Genomic DNA, 19,739 nt, shown 5'->3' with positions numbered 1-19,739 from the left:
TCTCCTCGACAGCTGATTCTCTTGTTGGACTTTTTCTCTCCACCTCAGACCATTACTCTGTTTTCTTTTCTTTCCTGTCAATTTTTCTTCTCTCTGTCTGTCGTCAAGCTGCCCTCAGTCCCTCAGACCCAGAACCTCAGTCCCTCAGACCCAGAACCTCAGTCCCTCAGACCCAGAACCTCAGTCCCTCAGACCCAGAACCTCAGTCCCTCAGACCCAGAACCTCAGAGCCTCAGGATGTCACCAGCTGGAAGGCAGAGAGACTTCACTTCAATGATCAAGCTGATTATAATCATGTGTTCTGTGTCTCTCAGTCTGAAGAGAAGTGTCAAAGAGTGATGGGTGGGTTACTGCGGTAGTTAACAGGGGCCCTTAATCCTGGGGCCAGGCTCTAATCCCCCCCACTGGTCTGATGTGGACTGTGACCCTGACGGCGCGTGTCTCTGTGTACCCCTCTTTACACACACACACACGCACACACACACACACACACACAGACAGACAGAGACACACACACACAGACAGACAGAGACACACACACAGCCTGTTACTCATCACAGCTGAGGAGATGCGGCAGCTGAGACAGCAAAGGACCCAATTAAATAAAATAAATATACAAACACACACACACACACACACACACACACACACACACACACACACACACACACACACACACACACACACACACACACACACACACACACACACACACACACACACACACACACACACACACACACACACACACACACACACACACACACACACACACACACGTACACAACTTACATAAACACACACTACTTAGAAACACACCGACATTAACTAGACATATTTACACTGCCCCACAGAGACAGATATGCCCCAACACACACACACACACACACACAACACAAGCAGAGGGATGCTGGAACCGGTACACACACACACACACACACACACACACACACTTGGACAGCTGACGGTGCGGCAGCAGCCTTACAATAACAAACAGTTGAGCTACTAGAAATACCAGAGTGAGACATGAAAACTGAAACCAACACAAAACACATCCTGCAGATTCCAGCAGCAAAGACGAGCGAGCGAAAAATCACAAAGATTTTTATTCATGCCAAAGTGCTGCTGCTGCTGCCGGCCAATCAAAATGCTCATTACACCTTCTCTGCTTTGTATATCAAACCTCTGATTACGGGTTTATTTGTGGTCGCTGTGTGAATTTAAAAGACAGTCAGTGAAGACTGGTGAGCAGACAAACAACAAAATGTGTTTCACTGCAGAGAGAGAGAGAGAGAGAGAGAGAGAGAGAGAGAGAGAGATAGATAGAGAGAGACAGAGAGAGGACAGAGAGAGAGAGAGAGAGAGAGAGAGGGAGAGACAAAGAGAGAGAGACAGAGAGAGAGACAGAGAGAGAGAGAGAGAGAGAGAGAGAGAGAGGGGGAGAGACAAAGAGAGAGAGACAGAGAGAGAGAGAGAGAGAGAGAGAGAGAGAGAGAGAGAGAGAGAGAGAGAGAGAGAGAGAGGGGGAGAGACAAAGAGAGAGACAGAGAGAGAGACAGAGAGAGAGACAGAGAGAGAGAGAAAGAGAGAGAGAGAGAGAGAGAGAGAGAGGGGAGAGACAAAGAGAGAGAGAGAGAGAGAGAGAGAGAGAGAGAGACAGAGACAGAGAGAGGGGGACAGAGAGAGAGAGAGAGGGAGAGGGGGGGAGAGAGGGAGAGGGGGGGAGAGAGAGAGAGAAACAAAGAAGAGAGACAGAGACAGAGAGAGAGAGATATGCAGCAAAGTGCCAGACGCTGGAGTCAAACCCTGACCGCCTGTTGGAGGATGATCGCCTCCGTTCGTGCGGCGCCAACACGAGGACGCTGTCGCTGTTACCGTCATGTGCGCTTTATAAAAACCTCTGACTTATTGATCTCGATGTTGACGCAGAAAGACACTCCTGAGTATCCTGAAATCACTAATATCGGCCATCGATCGGGCTCCACCGTTAACGATACAGAAACACTGAAACGGTCACAAACGTGCGTCTTCAATGAGCTGCGTGAGTTTGGTTTAAATTCCCCTCAGAAGGAAGAACGGCTTTGTTCAGTGTGGGAACGCATCATTAGTTCTGCTCTCATGGTTTACTCTTTCGACATCTGTGAAAATAATAACGTGCTGTAATCACTGATGTTCTTCATCTGCTTCATCATCAAACAAGCCCACTCAGATCCACCAGAGAGTCGGAGCAGCTCCTCACGGGAGAGAGACAGGGAGCAGCAGGTCGAAGCTGGAGGAGACGGAAAGCGTGATGGAGCGCAGGATGAGCTGATGAAAGAGGAGCGAGCTGACCGCTTTGTTCCACACTTCTCTCTCTCTTTCACACACACACACACACACACACACACACACACACACACACACACACACACACACACACACACACACACACACACACACACACACACACACACACACACACACACACACACACACACACACACACACACACACACACACACACACACACACACACACACACACACACACACACACACACACACACACACACAGCGTGGGTCGTCTCCTAAAACACACAAAGTCACAGCACGAAAAAAAACCAAAAAAAAAACCCACACGTTCGTTTCACAGGGCGGTCCTGTGGACAGCTTCACAATAACACCACCTCAGTGCAAAGCACCAATAAATCCACTTAATGGTGCGTGGAAATAAATCCCCACTAAACCAGTAAAAACTTAGCATGCGCCAAAAAAGACGAGGTCAAGTGAGATTTGTGTGGCCGACATGAAAAGGCGAACTGTCAGTTTGTTTATCATAAATAACCCACCATGCAGAGTGAGTGTGTGTGTGTGTGTGTGTGTGTGTGTGTGTGTGTGGGAGGAGCGACCTCCCTGACAGGAGAACGTGGATGCATGGAAACATGACGCTCAGACAGAAGAGTGTAAAGGAGGTCAAACAGAAACAGCAGGATAAAAGGAAACGTGACAAACAGGTATGAACGAGGTGTGTGATCAATCCGTCCGTACAGCTCCAGGTTTCCTTTGAGTCTATCGGCGTCTCCCGGGACGTGGAACAGAAAGGCGTCGAGCTGAGTTCTACCCGGAGACTCTCAGCAGCGCACCACTTGTTGTTCCTCAGACACAGCCGGCTCGCGCTGTTAAACCGTGTGCTGATTTAAAGAGCCAACAGCGACTGACGTCAAGTACTGTTGTTATGGAAACATCAAATATGCACGTTCATGGTGTGTTTATTTAAGAATGAGACGAAGTGTGTGACATCGGTTGTTTGAAATACAGACCGAACCAAAGACATGACTTTACATTTGTCATGTGGGGAAGTGTAAGTGAGAAAACGGTGCGTCTTCACGTGTACGCCTCGGTTTGTCACTCCTGTCCTGTATGAGGCCGAGCGCCATGTTGACACGATGAGGAATAAATAAAAGCTTCGAATGACTCGCACAAGAGCGTTAGAAATAAATAAATAATCAAAGACATCAACAAACGTACGGGACAGAACTTAACCACATGCAACAGGATCAGTGAACATGCACACATGATGAATCCTCCACGCTACAAAGGAAGTGATGCAGTATACGTGTGTGTGTGTGTGTGTGTGTGTGTGTGTGTGTGTGTGTGTGTGTGTGTGTGTGTGTTGAGGCGACACAAGAAGTTCAAAAAGTTCAAGTGATGACTTTTAAACTTTGGTACAGAATTCTGTCTCTGAAATTCAAAAAATAAAATAAAACAAACAAATCTAAAATCAGAAACCCAGCAGAAAAAAAAAAAGATGGTAAAGATGAACTCACGGTGAAGAAGAGGTCCATGACGCGGGTGTCCAGCAGCGCTTCCCTCCACGTCTCCGTCGGCTTGAGCATGACGTTCTGCGTGGCCTCGAACATGGCGATGTAGTGGCGCCCCAGTGACCCGCCGCAAGTTAAGGCCAACAACAGCATGAAGCAAAGGAGGAAGAAAAGGAGGAGGAGGAGGAGGAGCGGCACAGCTCCCGTCACTCAGCTCCCTCTCAAATGGGGATTTATTTTGGTCTGTGTGTTTCCGTCTTTTTGCAGCAGAGACTTGTTACTCACTTGTTCTCCGCTCTCCCTCTCATTAACACCATCAAGTCTTGTTTTGTTTTTCTCTCTCACCCTCCCCTCCTTGTTTTTCTCGTCCTCTTTCCCTTCTCTCTTCCTGCTCAGTCAGCTCTTCATCTGCCAGCACTCAACCACAGAGAAACTCTTTCTCACCCCTTGTCCACTTCTTCTCCTCACCTCCTCCTTCCCCCTCCTCGTCCTCTTCTTCACCTCTCCTTCCTCCTGCACACTCGGATTTCTCTCCTCTGCTTCCTCCAGATCTTAAAACTCTCTCTCTCTCTCTCCCTGCAGCCAGCAGACGCTCTGTGCAGCTCTGCCTCTTTGTCCACTCCTCTCTGCAAGATGTCCTCGAGACTTCTTGCTGCCCTGCAACCCTCCCTCTCCTCCTCAGCCAATCAATGCGTCTCTCCTCATGCCTGCTTTCTAAGACCAGAGCAAGACTGTGTGTGCACCCGTAACACCTTCCCTTCCCTTCCCTTGAAACCTTCCTCTCTCTCTCTTCTCACAAACGTCTCTGCAGCTCCGTTTGAAAAGCCGATGGCCTCTAAAAAGTCCCTTCCCTCCACACACACACACACACACACACACAAACATGTCTGTCTCTTTATTTAAGAGTCTCCACCACACACACCACTTCAAGCTTTTCCACAAACCCACAACAGACGCACACTTTCTCCCCACGCAGCCACAACACTTCCTGTCCTTTTTTTTTTTCAAAACACACATGCATGCTTTTTTCCCCCCTTTCTCATCAGAGAGAGCGTGCTGTCACAGCGCCTTTCCCACCGCTCACACGCCTTCCAGGGCTCTTACAAACAACGTACAAGAAAAGCTCTTTAACCACCAAAAGACTTTTTATTCTTCTCGTACGTAAGAATAAGTCAGAGATCTTTTCAGACTACTGACCACAAACAAATCCCCCCCCCCCCAAAAAAGTCTGACGCATACAGGACGAGGGTTCTTTTCCCAACTTCTGTCCTCGAGAATGTTACCTCTTTTCCGACTTTGTCTTGGGGAAGTCTAACATACGATCTCTCTTCTTAAGTTTCCTTCTTGAATTCCTCAATCAGAAGAAGAAGAATCAAAAGCAAACTCTGAGGACGCTTGAGCCCATTTTCATCCAGCTAAATCCTCCTTTCACCGCTCAGTCAGTCCTTTAAAAGTGCATCAACAATCCTCCTTTATATCACATCATCACCGGACAACACTTCAGTTAGATCAGTGAACATTAACATGAACACATTATGTTGCCTAAATATCACTTTGTCCGACATCAGTCCCAAACAGGAAGTCTTTACTTTACCAGGAATAATCAGGAAGGAGGGAAATCTTTTCTTACATAAATTTGTTTTTTTTCCCCACCTGTAATTTGATTACATTAAAAAGTAAATATAAATATATAGATGTGAAAGAACCAGAGTTTGAAGGTAGTGATCTCTTCTAAGAATAAAAATAAACCTTTATGGGCCTCATGTATTTGACCTCTAGATTGTTCTCTGCCAACACAATACATTTATAACCACAAAGAACAACATCTAGAGTAAATCTTTCAGCCTATTTCTTGATGTCTCCATTTTTCTACTTTACACGTTTTATTGTATTTGCTTGATTGGTTAACGAAAAGTTTAAAATCTAATTGGACTTCACACTCGACACGTTAAAAACACGCTCAAAGCGTATCAGTGGCCGGCAGCTCGGTGACAGCAGAAGGTGGAAACTTCTGAGGAATGTTCGATCAAAGCCAAACAGCAGCAGAGGCCGGCGAGGTCAGACATTCCTCTGACACCAGCCTGCAGTCACTCCCCGAGCACACACCCCACCACAACACACCACAACACACTTTTCGGCACAAAACTTGGCACCTGTCTAAGAGTCTGTGGGAGTGTGTTGTGTGTGTGTGTGTGTGTGTGTGTGTGTGTGTGTCCACTGCTGGGCTTTCAGGCCTTGTTAAAATAGTCGTGGCGAGGACCTCTGACTGAACCTTTTTGAGGTGGAAAGGACGAGAAAAAAAGGAGAACTTCACTAAAGCATCCTGATGGATTGGAAACTTAACCATGCCGTCTCGAATCCTGCACATCACTCAAGTAAAAAAAAAAAAAAAAAGAAAAAAAAAAAGGAAAAAGTGGGACTGACCATGACAGAGGCCGTCCTCACAGATCATATGAGTTCAACAGGAGACCTCAGGAATGATAACTACACGGGTACTCTGACTCTGTAGCTTCACTTCACAGAGACAATCTGACAGGTTCTTCTTCTGAACACAGATTCTCATCAAAAGAGGAAAAAACGGGATTTCACGACTTCAAACATTATAAACGTAGATGAATGGCCTTACTTGTACTAAAGATTGTACATTTCATCTTTCAGATCTCGCAAACTCAATTTGATAACAACAACTAAATCCGATTACTAAATATAAAATATTAAATACTTGAAGGCGGGGGCCTGCTGGGAATAAACAGAGGTTGTTTTTGAGAAAGGCTGCGTAACAGTCTGAAACGAAAACTCAAAGAGAAGACAGTCAGTAAAACCCTGAACAACAAATACACAGATTCTCTATTTCACTAACAAAAAACTGTGTTTGCATGTCATCTTCACTATTTATGTTTTCTATCACCATTTAAAGTCAGATAGGATCCAAAAGAAAGGCACATTTACACCAAAACCACTGTGCCTTGAATGACGTGTGAGGTCCTTTGTTGGATCCCGCCTGAGAGCCACTGAATTATATCTTCGACGTCTCAGGTCCTTCTCCGAGAGCTGAAGCACAAAAGTTTTCCCTCCATGTTCACAATACTCTATTTGAATATTTCAGCAAAAAAGGTGAATCAAAAAGTTTGTTTACCATGCAAACCGTTTGTTTTGTTTACATAGCACGCTGTAGCAGCAGATTGTAAACAAACAAAAAGACAACATGAGGTTAAACAGCATGAATCTTTCAGGATTGATTTGAGCATTCCCAAATATTCCCAGCATCTGCGTGGTATAAAGATATTTCAGAGGATTATTCTGACTTTCACTTGTTATTAATCGTGCGTCGGTCTTCTTCCCTCGGTTTAGATGAATCTAGAAAGTACCACTGTCATAAAACATTAATGTAGTGAACGGAAAAACCTGTCAACTGAATAAAGTTTTAAAGGCCTTCTCTAAATTGTTAAGAGTTCACTTGTGAGGAAAACCTACTCGCCGAGTTGAAAAGCGGATTTACGACTTGGACCATGCCATCCAAAGTGCTCGAAAAAAAAAAATAAGATGGAAAAAAAAAGGAGACTGCGTAGGCCTGTGTGTTTGAGTGCGCGTGCGCGTGTAGCGAACATGCCTCCAGGATGAGTAATGTTCACGGAGTGACTTGGACATGTGGCTGTGGTTTGGTGGGTTTTTAAAAGACCTCACCTGCTACTATCTCAACCCTTCCAGCAGGCTCAAGAATAACTAATGTGACACGTCAATTTTCCAGTGGAAAGATAAGAGGGAGTGACGGCTCGACAGGCGCACACACACACAAACACACACAGAGTGACTGACAACACAACCACTGACCGCACGAGTGTAAATCAAAGAGATTCACAGGGATCCTGTTGCCAAATTTGCAATAAACTCACAACGTAAAAACTAAATTAACACCAGCGTGCTGAATGTCTATGAAATACTGCCAGGAGAAACCATGACTGTATTAATTCCTGATGTTATTTTTTTCCTATTTGACGAACAAAAAGCGCATCTTCACTTCCTGACACATGCTAGTTAGCATCAATGCTTAGCTGTCCACCTCAAAGCTCGAGGTCATAAAAATAAATATGTCCTTTCTTCACGGGCTGAGATTGAAAATCCGCTGCTGATCATGATCCAACCACATGACTGCTGAGTCTTCTCGAATGAGTCCGAACATTGTGGGTCACGAAACCAAACAACGTCACACACATCGAGGTCTCGTTTTTTAATCGTTTCATCTTTGTGGCTTTGCTCTTTGTTGTCACTACATGCCAAAAATATAGACTAGCTTTAAATGACACAATTGAAACTTGAAGACAACTTGTTCAAAGGTTCACAGATTCAAACCCTGTCACTTCGCCACAAACCTGTGGTTAACTAGACAAAGAGTTTACAGGGCATGGGAAGAGTCACTGTGAGCGACGTGCTAATGTCAGCATCTAGAAGTGCACACAATGATAATGCTCAAGACTAAATACAGATTTGTAGTCTTTGGTAATGGTTGTTTAAACTATGAGAACAGGATTAAAAGCCGTGAGAAAGTGGGCGCTGGTGGGGTGCACCACATGTACGGAGTATGAAGTACTGCAAGCAGACGGTTAAGGTTCGAGTCCAACCTGGAATTCTGAATTTTTTGGGATGCTAAATGGACTTGAGCTTGTATATATATATTTTTCTCGTCTTCTAACAACTAAAAAGGTCACAACGACATTCACACCCTGACTCATCACATTCATACGCTGCTGATGAAGCAGCAGGAGCAAGGAGCTGGGGATCAAACCCCCGACCGTCCGGGTTCAGAGACATCTGATCCTCCTCCAGACAACAGCTGTGTGGTGTTTTCTCGCCATTTCTAGAAAACAGCTGACTCATTGTTAGGGGACATCCAGTGTTGAAATCCCCATTTTACAGGAAGTAAAAAATAGTACAGGAATGCATGTCCACTCGGGGAGAGATGTACGTTTGTGAGCAACTCAATTTACTGACTGTGAAGGTATTTCACTGAAACTAAATATTTTGACCCTGATTTTGAAAAAAAAAAAAAAAATCCAAGAATTATCTTTTGGATTTGCGATCTTCCTCTTTCACATTTCCAGAACAAAAAAACTGTTTCATCTTTAAAAGGCTCTTTTTGTTTTTTACTTTATTGAGAGACAGGACAGCAGAGAGAGTCAGATATCGAGCAGCGAGACAGCGAGACAGCGTGGCGAACGACGTGAAGGAAAGGAGCAGTAGCTTCGATTTGAACCCGGGACGTCCGCTTGGTGGACGTTAACACACGATCCACTAAACCACCATTGACATGATGTTAACCTGCCTCATTCCTCTTTAATTCCCTCAATTACACGACTACATAGATGTAATTATTGCTCGTCTGTCTCGTCGATCTTTGTGTGTTTTAATGGTTTCGATCATTTCTCGTTCACGTCTAATTGTGAAACATTCTTATTTATTTTATCAAGTGTGTCTGCAACAGAACTAATCAGGCTTCACGTTTCACATTCCCACCTCCTCCTCGCCACAAATCTGCAGACACTGCACAGAACACTTTTGCAGATCAATGCGACGGTATCTTCATAAACCACTCTAAGTAGATAATCTCCGCAATCTGACAATTTTGCAAGCCCGAGCGTCCTTCCTGCCTAAAGATTGTGGCTTAGCAAGCTTCTCCTGTATCCTCTATTCATTAATGTTGATCCGGAGCGAGGATGGACCTGCTGCAGCGGGAAGACTGGCTGAGCGTCTGCCAGCCGCCGGCGCTATGCTAAGGCGCGTGGTAGGGTTTAAGCGATATATCCTGCCTTAAGTCTCTCCTGCCGCCTCGCCATGTGAAATAACAGTCCAGGAATACCTCGACGACGGCCTCACCCCCACCCTTTCCTTTTCCATTTCCTTCTATCTGCTCAGACGCCCATCTGTTAGGACAGCAGTTGTCAGTGATCTCTCACCTCTGAATTAAAACATGAATTTATCAGCCATGCCACTTTGATAAGTTATCGATGAAGCAGGTCAGCAGGTCAGTCAAAGTTACAGATTTATTCTGCTGGTTCAGTACGGTTTTTTTTTTTTGACCTACTGTTCATCCCTGATGTCTACCTGCTGAGACTAAACTCGGTTTCCTGAACAGAAGAGATTATTTGGGCATTTTGAACGAGGACGACGGTTGCTGCAGTCGAGGGTCAGCGGTGGGACCTCGTGGTTAGTTCACGCGCCAATCGGACCTGTGGCTCCTTCCCCCGCCGCATGTCATTTCTAACAGCGTCCACTCTCTGGTCTGTTCGATTAACACGTCAAACGACCCAAATCTAAAATCATTTAAAGAAAAAGGTGCAGTCTAAAGCGGCGGTTCTCAACTGGTGGGTCGTGACCCAACAGTGGGTCATGGAGCCGTTTTGAGTAGGCTGCCAATGTGTGTCTGGAAACAAACTTGTGGGAAGCACTTCTAAGAAATTGTTTTTTTTTTCTGATTCAGATTGGTTGAAAAGTATCAGTCATTTGGGCTGCAGTGTGCGACGGAGGAGTTGGTGGTGGGTCGTGACTGAGGCTTGACGAGTTGAGACCCTCTGGTCTTAAGTACTCTTGAAGGTCTCTTGTAAATCACTCAGGACTCGGACCGTCCACGCACCAACTGTTTGTCCATCAGTGTGTCAGCCGTCTCCACTAACTCTTCCACGTGTGTTTAGACAGCAGGAGTTAAAGATTCCCCATACAGGTCAGGGCCAAGGCAAACATGCAGCATCAGCTTACACACTCTAAATCCTAACCTTAACCTGGGGGACAAAACGCTGATAAATCGACCTCTGAACAGCTAATAACAATACTGAGCCGGGCCGAGAGAGAGAGAGTGGGGCTCCTCGGCACAAAAATAACCAAGCGACGCGGCTGCTCGGGGGTTAAAACCGTTTCTCACAAAGTTCAGTCTCCTTTTATTAAAAGTATCAATGCAGTGTCTCGGTACAAGTCAAGCAAGGGGCAGATTTTAAGAGCCAAATGCCTCAGTGGAGGAGGCGAGATGGGCCACGCTTTAATGGGAAACAACTTGAGTTTGAGTGAGCTGATACACCGTGAAATCCACACATTCCTCACGAGTGAAGGAAAGAACAGGCGGGAGAGAAAAACCCAAGCAGTCCCACAGGTTCAGGAGATTTAATCAGACGAGATTCAATCATGAAATCAGGGTTGTTTAAAAAGGATTACATAACCGAGTAAGATCAGGAAATCCAATTATGTTTATACGGATTAAAGAGTATGATTTTGTTCACTTGGATTCGAGTTATCCTTAATCCAGCTGGGATTCAGGGTTGGATTCAGACCGGACTCCAGGAACAAGTTCAGAGAACCGTTACCGTGTTAAAACTACAGAACAGGCCGCTGACAGTTATTTGTTTTATAGTATTGCTTTTTTATTGCTACTTTTTTTTAAATTTAAATTTGTCATGTTCATTGTTATTTTTTTAGTACTCTTTTTATGCACTGCAGGTTTGCACTGCGGGTTGGGGGGATTGCAATTTCATCTGTGCTGTATGTCTAACATGGAGCATATTTGACAAATAAAGAACCTTGAACCTTGAACCTGATATCAGGCTCATCATCACTACACCAGAAACCACAGGAACACACAGATACCACTCGTTCACTTGAGACAGCCGTCCTTCTCTCCGAAACACGACTGAAGATTTTACTTTTTTTTTTTTTTTTTTAGCTTTAGAACTTTTCATTCCTCTCGATCATTTCAAATGATGATTTGTATTATTTTCAAACATGTGGGATCAAAAATGTTGACAACTTGAGTTAAGTTACTCAGACATTTGTTTCACACATTTTGCATCAGGATGTTGTTTACACGTAAACGTGCATTGTAATATCTGATATGGACTGTAAGGATCGTTCAGTTTGGGTGGGTTTTGGCGTCCATTATGGTCAAAGTATGTTGTGTTAACTCCACCTTCAGGGCGGTAGGTAAACCAGATTTGGGAATGCTCTAAAGTTTGATACTTGATCAGGTTGATTCAATCCGATTTTTCTTTGAATAATCAGGAATTAAGTGAGCTGGATCACATGATCCTGGGTAGAAAAACATCTGGATTTATCCTTTTGAACAATCAGGACGAAGAGATGAAAGTGTCACTGGCTTTTATATAAAAAAAAAAAAAAAAGTGCATTCCTGCTCATGCCTAAACATCTAAACGTGTGGAGGCTCTGCGGGCTGATGGAGCAGAGCGGTGATCTATCCGTCAGCTCAAACAGCCATTTACAGCAGCAGACTGCAGCCGCGGCCTCCAGGCCTGAGCGCCACCCCCGCTGCACTCGAGCACAGTGAGGAGTGACACGGTGTCATACAGACGCCCAGGGAGCGTGTCTCCACCAGATGACACCAGAGCCCGGGGGGGGGGGGGGGGGGGGGGGGGGGGGGGGGGGTCAGACAGCGGCGAGGACAGATGACAGACATGCCGCTCGTTTCTTTGAGGGACGGAGACTGCTTTAAAAAGGATCCTTGAGCTGGTTAAGGAGCGTGCGTAAGACGCCGGCTGTCTGCTGGAGATAAATAGATAGCTGCTTTATTGATCCCGAGGGAAGTTCAAGCTATGCAATCAATGAGAGCCCCCCCCCCCCCCCCAGGCTGATACAGATGCTGGCACGCGTCAGCGACGCACCACACGGGCATGTTGTGACACTTCAGACAGGCAGACACGCTTATTCAAGCCTCCCAGCGGCCTTCATCAATCTGTCGTCCTTTTCAACTAAAGCCCCGCCGCTCGTCTCCTCGCGTGAACGCCAGAACTCCGAGGAGGATGATGAGAGAATCCAAAGCTCTTCCTGTGGTCTCACGCCGCCCTGTTCAACACGCGTGACCACTCAACATGAAGAAACCAGAGAAGCTCGGCTCTGTTACTTGGACTTATCGTGACTTTAAAAGCACTAAAACGTCAAAATCCTCACAGGTGAGATTACGCTGCAAAACTAGACTTTTCTAACACATGGACTACAACATCCAAAAACCCCCTCACAAGGTCACAGTGAGAGGCCATTAAAAGACGCATCCTTTGCGAACACACACACACACACACACATCGAACTGAGCGTGCCGGGCATACCGAGGGGAGCCTCAACAAGCCAAGGCGGGGGTGGCCGGCTCCTGGAATGATACGGAGATGGACACACTGGACACCTCTTTGAAAGTGATACATGGCCCCGGCTGGCAGCAGAGCGCCACTGCAGATCCCCTCAGACAGGCAGAGAGGATGCCAGGCAGGATGGGATTTAGGCTGTAATGAGCCTGGCCTTGTGTACACACACACACACACACACACACACACTCCTAGCGCCTAAGTTTGCTCAACAATGTGGCCAACTGCTGAGATAATAAGGATGTATGCACATGAGATGAAGTACAAAGCAAAGCTGATGATCAGATCTGCATTCCTGAGTATCACATATTTACACACACACACACACACACACACACACACACACACACACACACACACACACACACACACACACACACACACACACACACACACACACACACACACGCGCGTGCCTTTTTCATATTAATCCACAAAAACAAACTCATACACACGTATACGTAACAAGTAGACAAACACACACAGTCACACTCCAAACAGGAAAAGATTCTTTCATTTAACCTTCGAACACGACATATTGACTGGTGTCTGTAAATAAAATGCATCATTGTCATTATTATTTATTTATTTTTACAACTTTTGTCAAATCTGAAGAAGACTTACTTCTTCTTTCTTCTCTGACATAAATGTTTTCAGTGTCCTGCTCATTACGTCTGAACATGGTGGTTATGAATTGAAGGATTTGTTTACAAGCATGCCTTCTTCCATCAGTTTAATAAACGAGAGATGGTGCAATGATCCACATTCAGTCATATTATAAAACTTGACTCAAACGTACATGGGAGGAAAATGTTGTATAAAACTGTGATTGAACTCAATACCTCCTGTGTTCAGCTTGAATTACGTTCGAGAGTCGAGAAACTAACTCGATTATCTGATCACTTCTGAGATCCTATTCTGAGACCAACTAGATAAAATGACACAATAATAAAACTAAAGTCATACTCCAGCTGTGATGATAAAGAAACTGTGCCTGATGTGGACCGACCTGTTTGTTTCCACTGAGAGACGTTTCAATGTAACCCTCTGACCTCTCCAGCTGCACCAAGCCCACGTGAAAGGATATGATTGGGTGGAAGGAAGTTCCAGCTGAGGACCTGGTTGGCGAGAGCCAGGTAACGCTGGAAGACCGACGACATCTGGGCGTTTAGGTTTTCCCTGCGGCTGAACTCCTGCAACACCTCCATGGTCAACATGAAGATCTGACGCAGGCCGTCCTCCTGGGAGAGAAGAAGAGGACAGGAGACGGGATCAGAGGGAAGAAGAGCGCCTTTTCCTCGCGCAGCTCGACTGTTCGCCGGCAGGGAAACAAACAAAGCGATGGTGGGGATCGAACCTGGAACAGACGCTTGCAGCTGCCGTGAAACTCCATGCTGAGGCCGATGCTGCTGGTCTTACTGGAGCTGGAGAACTCGCTGAGCAGAGCCGTGAGGATGGAGCACGCCAGCGTTTGCTGCAGCAAAGAGGTCAAAGGTCATCCAGTTAAAGAAACTAGAGAGAAACTTTATTTGTAGCTAAATGGAAGAAAGTGATGAAGTGAAACATAAATAATAAAACACTTTTTCAATCATGAGGTGTTGCAACAATTGTGCTTTTGGTTTTCTTCGGATTCTTTTGGAGGTTCAAAAGCTTCATTCATTTTTGGTTCCTTTTGGTTGTGGGAACGAATGAAACAGTGCCACCTGCTGGATGAGCAGAAGTGGTTCACCGTATACACCAGCGCTCATAGAAACAGGATTTTACAAAACAGCTGCGGCTTCAGGCTGTCATGTAGCTTCCGTTTAAAAAGGAGTAAGGCACCTACATCGCTGCATCTGACAGTAAACTGTCAAATCTGTTTCTTCATCAATCGTCACTCATTTCAGATCAAAGTGTCAAGCATGATTTTTGACATTTCCATCCAGCGCTCACCTCTCTCTCTTCACATCTTCAGACAGTATGAACGGCACAGACTTTTTTTTTTTAATGTGGGGTTTAATTTGGATTCTACAGATGTGAATGGTTGGGATTCTCACCACGTTGGGGTTCCCGCTGCTGATGAGCTGTCCGACCTCGTGAAAGATGCTTTTACAGTTGATGCTTTTGTCGAGTGAGCCTCTCTTCACGATGACCGCCACGGCCAACAGGATCTGCTCACGGACGTACTTCTGGAGGCTGGAGGAAACAGGGAGGTGGACAGGTATGGATGGTATCACTTCTCTGATGCAGGAAGACTTACAGGAAACGACGGGGTAAAGACCGACATCGGCAGGAGTTTAACGTGTTTTTCCAACCTTTGAGTCAAACAAAGGTGAGCAGAAACTTTTCCTATTTGTCAGAGCGGCAGCAGCAGCAGCAGCAGCAGCAGCTCGCTCTAATGCCACAAACAGTAGGCAGGTATGATGGCAGGATGGTCAAAATGTCCCAAAGTGAGACACATCTGTAATATCTGTCAAATATAACACCAGGAAAGACTGAATACAGATTTTGTACTAAAGGAGACCTCTGATCGAAACCATCAACCTTGTGATGAATCAAACTGAAACTTGAATTTGACTTTTTGAGGCAAAAAAAAAAAAGAGAAAACTCTTGATCGGAGATATTAGACTTTTTCTGACTGAGTTTGTGCATACAAAAAAATAACAAGTGTGTAAGAAAAGGACTGACAATCATCGAAAAAATGCTGTTTGTTACCAAAACCAAACTTTAAATTGCATCAGGATTTGTTACAGCGTCAGAATAATGCACCAAACAAATCCACTGTTTGTGTTAGGAAGATCAGAAAACCTGAAGATGAATGAAAACAGCTGTGAAATGACTCTGTGTTTACTATGTAACAGGAGGTTTATCTGCAAGGTATTGCAAACTCTCCAAGGGAGCTTTCACACACACTTAATATGAGTGTGCAACACACACACACACACACACACACACACACACACACACACACACACACACACACACACACACACACACACACACACACACACACACACACACACACACACACACACACACACACACACACACACACACACACACACACACACACACACACACACACACACACACACACACACACACACACACACACACACACACACACACACACACACACACACACACACACACACACACACTCACTTGGGTCTCTGTAAGACGTAGGTGAGGAGGAATGCCCGGAGAGACTCAATGCTGGTCTTTTCCAACAGGATCCACTCCCGCACCACCGCCTCCATGACGGCTGTGGCTGCCTGGAACAGCACATAGTCCACCTTACTGGTCTCTGTGGAGAGGAGGAAGGAGACGGGGTGAAGAAATGTAGGACAGAGAGAGAAAAAAAAAAAGGTTCGCTTGAAGTGCAGAGGGGACTTTTATAATTAGTCAACCTCCACTGACAAATTAACAGTCTAAGAAAACATGATCCTCTCTGGACAAGATGTGCACCATCATGATGGATGTGAAGAGTTACCTAATATGTGCTTGCAGATGGCGAAGGGGGATTTTGATTTCCTGAAGGAGAGGAATATGTGTTCAGCATGCTGCCTCTGTTCTGTGCTGACCATGGACGGCGGTGCCTGGAAACACACAAACAAGCGTCATAGACAAGGCTCAGACTATTAACAAGGAGATCAACTTCATTTATTCACTGTTACACTGAAACACACACACATGTGCACAAACAAGATGAAGAGATGTCAGAGTGCGAGGTCTGCACACAGTGAGAGCTCCTGAGCTGGTGTTTGGGGGGGGGTGTTCAGTGCCCTGCTCAAGGGCACCTCTTGGTACATTACCTGGACTTCAACCCTCCGGCTCCCAACAAAAAGTCACTACAGACTGAGCAACATTGACGAGTCGTCAACATTTCCCATTACTGCAGTTTCCACTTTGTTTAATAACCTCTATGGAGGTTGTTAAAAAGTAGTGAAGGTTTGAAAAAGGATCAGTCTGTTTTTGTTTTTTTTACCCAACCGTGAGAGAGCAGCGGACGGTTCATTCGAACTCACAGATCAGCAAATCATCAAATACTGCTCTCTCTCTCTCTGTCTCTCTGTTTGTGCAATTCAGACAGTGTGCAGCAGAAAACAAACACATTAGAGCACCAAATACATGCAAGAGAGCACAACATGAATGCACACACACTCGTGGACACACACAGACTTTTATTGAGGAGTGTCGCCATGATACAGCTCTGCAGGAAAGTCACATTCCTCGCCTAATTGCAGTAAAAGCAGCTCTGCGGCCGAAAGCAGCAGAGGAAAGAAAGAGGCTTTTATCTGAGAGCAAGACTCACGCACACACACACACACACACACACACATATAATTAGCACCAGAGCTACTGAGTGACTGAAAGTGGAGTTTTTTTTGCGTCTTTCAGGCGACTTGAAGGATTTTAAACTGCACCTTTCAATCCATACCTCATCCCTCTCGTCAGTGTCACTTTTTCCAACAAATGTGGTGCAGTACTCCGACTGTGCATCACTTATTCAGCACCAAAAAAAACAAGCAGACAAACTTGGAGCCTTTAGCTGGTGAACAGAGTCAAACATGGCAGCTAAATTGGTGGAGACCAAAGCTGGAGATATAAGTAAGTTTTGCAAAGAGTACAAAGAATACACTCCAGATGAATGATGATAATTCAATGTGTCTGACATGTGTGTTAAAAAAAAAAAAAACTGCAGCCAACTTAATGTGTAGCCCAGGTCACTTCAGTGAGACTTCTGTTAACCAACAGAAGTTAGATTGAATCAGGAAACGTCCACGTGCAGACACTAGCGGTGTAACAGTATTTGTCCCACAGCGTCACAGGACAAACGTCACGGTTTGTTACATACAGTCAGAAAACAAATACAGACTGAGTGAAGAAGAAAACAGGCAGCCGCACATGGCATCATGTTTAAATTTCTAACACATGAGAAATTTAAACATGATGCCATCATCTATCCTATCCTATCCTTCTTTCTGCATCTTGTCCCATTTTCAAGCCCAGCACAGTTTAGCAGATGGCTGTTCCGTCATGAGCCCGGGTCTGCTGAAGATTTCTGCCTGTTAAAAGGAAGTTTTTTCTTGCCACGCTATGACGGATTAAGCTGGGCTCTTGTAATATAGCCACAAGTAAGGTCCTTTACCTGCTTTTTGTAAACATAATAATGAGCATGGTCTTGTTACCTGCTCTTTTGTTAATGTTAACAGACAAACAGTAAGGTCCTTTACCTGCTTTTGTAAAGTGTCTCGAGATAACGCCTGTTATGAATTGACGCTATATAAATAAAGACTGATTGATTGATTGATGATCCAACCTTGACACCTTCGATTTATCACATTTTTTAATCTTAACATCACTAAATGCATTATGGGGGAGGGAGGGGGGATTCTGAAACTGTTGCCAATGGCAACCTGGGAACTGTTAGTCCCTACAAGTGAAAACATCAGAAGCAGCACTTTGCACCTGAAACACGTCACATGTTACATTGTTAACCAATCAATGATCCTGCTTCACTTTCTTTGACTACAAAGACGAGACCTGTATTAAATGAAAATATTTGTATTGAGGTGTTAAACATTAAGTAACTTGACAGAGAAAGCACATATTAGTTCATTAATTGTTCATTTAAATCCCAGACACAGCTCAAACACAATGTGAGAGACTTGTTAAGCTGAACTTGACTAACACTGGCGGCTAATGTCAAATCTGAAAAAGTAAACAAAGTAATATTAGTTTGAAATCCAACACGGGAAAGCAAAATGGCAGAAATCTGGCTAATTTGTCCAACACATGCACATGGTTAGCCACTTGCTCTTAGCTCGTGTACAGGGTGTTGGAAAACAGCGGAAATTAGACTGAACAATGGTTTTATGAAGTGTTTTACGGGGCCCATGGAAAGATAAAGCGACACAGCCCGGTGAGATAAACCGTTGACGTAACGTAACGTCAACGTTCTGGAAGGGGACAGCGGCACGAGCCGTTTTAAGTTGCCAGGAAACGGTGAGGAAATGCGGGATGATATTTAAAGATGGAGGGAAGAAGAGGGGTAAAGAAAGATAGGGGCAGGGGTTGATGTGATATATATGTATAGTTGTTGTTTTTTTTTTTGCGGGGATGGAGAGAGAGGCAAAAAAGGGAAGGCGCCACGCATCGCTCACATACGTTGAGGGGAAAAAAAAAACCTCAACACATTTAACAACAAAAACCGGGAAGACGCCACGCCAAACACCACCTGACACACAGTCTACACACACTTACTCGTGGCTAAAAAAAAAATAAGGGTGAAATTTCATACCATTAAAACTTTGGCAGCGCTTTCCAGCTGTGTGATCACTTCTGGTGCACCGACCGCCGCCATCATTGTCCCTCTCCTATGACGCGCCATGCGCTCTGCATTGTGGGATTACAGCGCTGCTGGTACCCGGCCGGATTTAAACAATCTGCAGTTCTGCACCCCCCGGTGTTACGCCGAGAAATGCACCCCTTACATTAACATGTATTCGGGAGGTGCATGCATGCACCTCCCGAAAGTGCGAGAAAAATCTGCATGCATTTAATTTCAAGGGGCAAATCTGTGACGACAAAGTACGAATATAACGCGAGTTATGAAATGAAAGGTAAAACCTGAAGTAACAGGTGATTTTAAACCACTGTTCAATTAATTGCAAAAATAACAAATTAAACTTTCAGGGGTGAAGTATCAGATTTATAATCAACACAATACTGAGTAAAGTTTCCTATGGAACCTAAATCAATTATTTTCGGGGCGCTTTTGTTATGTAACTTTGTCTTTCCTTTTCTATATTGACTTTAATGGGGAA

The 19,739-nt window shown here is 44.9% G+C and overlaps 1 protein-coding gene across 1 annotated transcript in view; it reads right to left on the bottom strand.

The window, feature by feature from the left end:
- The window catches only part of xpo4 (exportin 4), a 41,951-nt gene extending 22,571 nt beyond the window's left edge, over positions 1–19,380 (bottom strand). Inside the window, exons 1-7 of the mRNA XM_079357581.1 lie at positions 19,214–19,380; positions 16,403–16,508; positions 16,075–16,216; positions 14,967–15,105; positions 14,288–14,404; positions 14,019–14,171; positions 3,806–3,919 (exon numbers count right to left, since the gene is read on the bottom strand). Of these exons, the coding sequence (XP_079213707.1) occupies positions 3,806–3,919; positions 14,019–14,171; positions 14,288–14,404; positions 14,967–15,105; positions 16,075–16,216; positions 16,403–16,508; positions 19,214–19,303 (861 nt within the window). The 5' untranslated portion in view covers positions 19,304–19,380. The remainder of the gene's footprint in view (positions 1–3,805; positions 3,920–14,018; positions 14,172–14,287; positions 14,405–14,966; positions 15,106–16,074; positions 16,217–16,402; positions 16,509–19,213) is intronic.
- Positions 19,381–19,739: the final 359 nt, after the last annotated feature.

Source organism: Symphodus melops (genome assembly GCF_947650265.1).
Source record: "Symphodus melops genome assembly, chromosome: 12".
NCBI lineage: Eukaryota > Metazoa > Chordata > Actinopteri > Labriformes > Labridae > Symphodus > Symphodus melops.
This window is presented reverse-complemented; position numbering and strand designations above follow the sequence as displayed.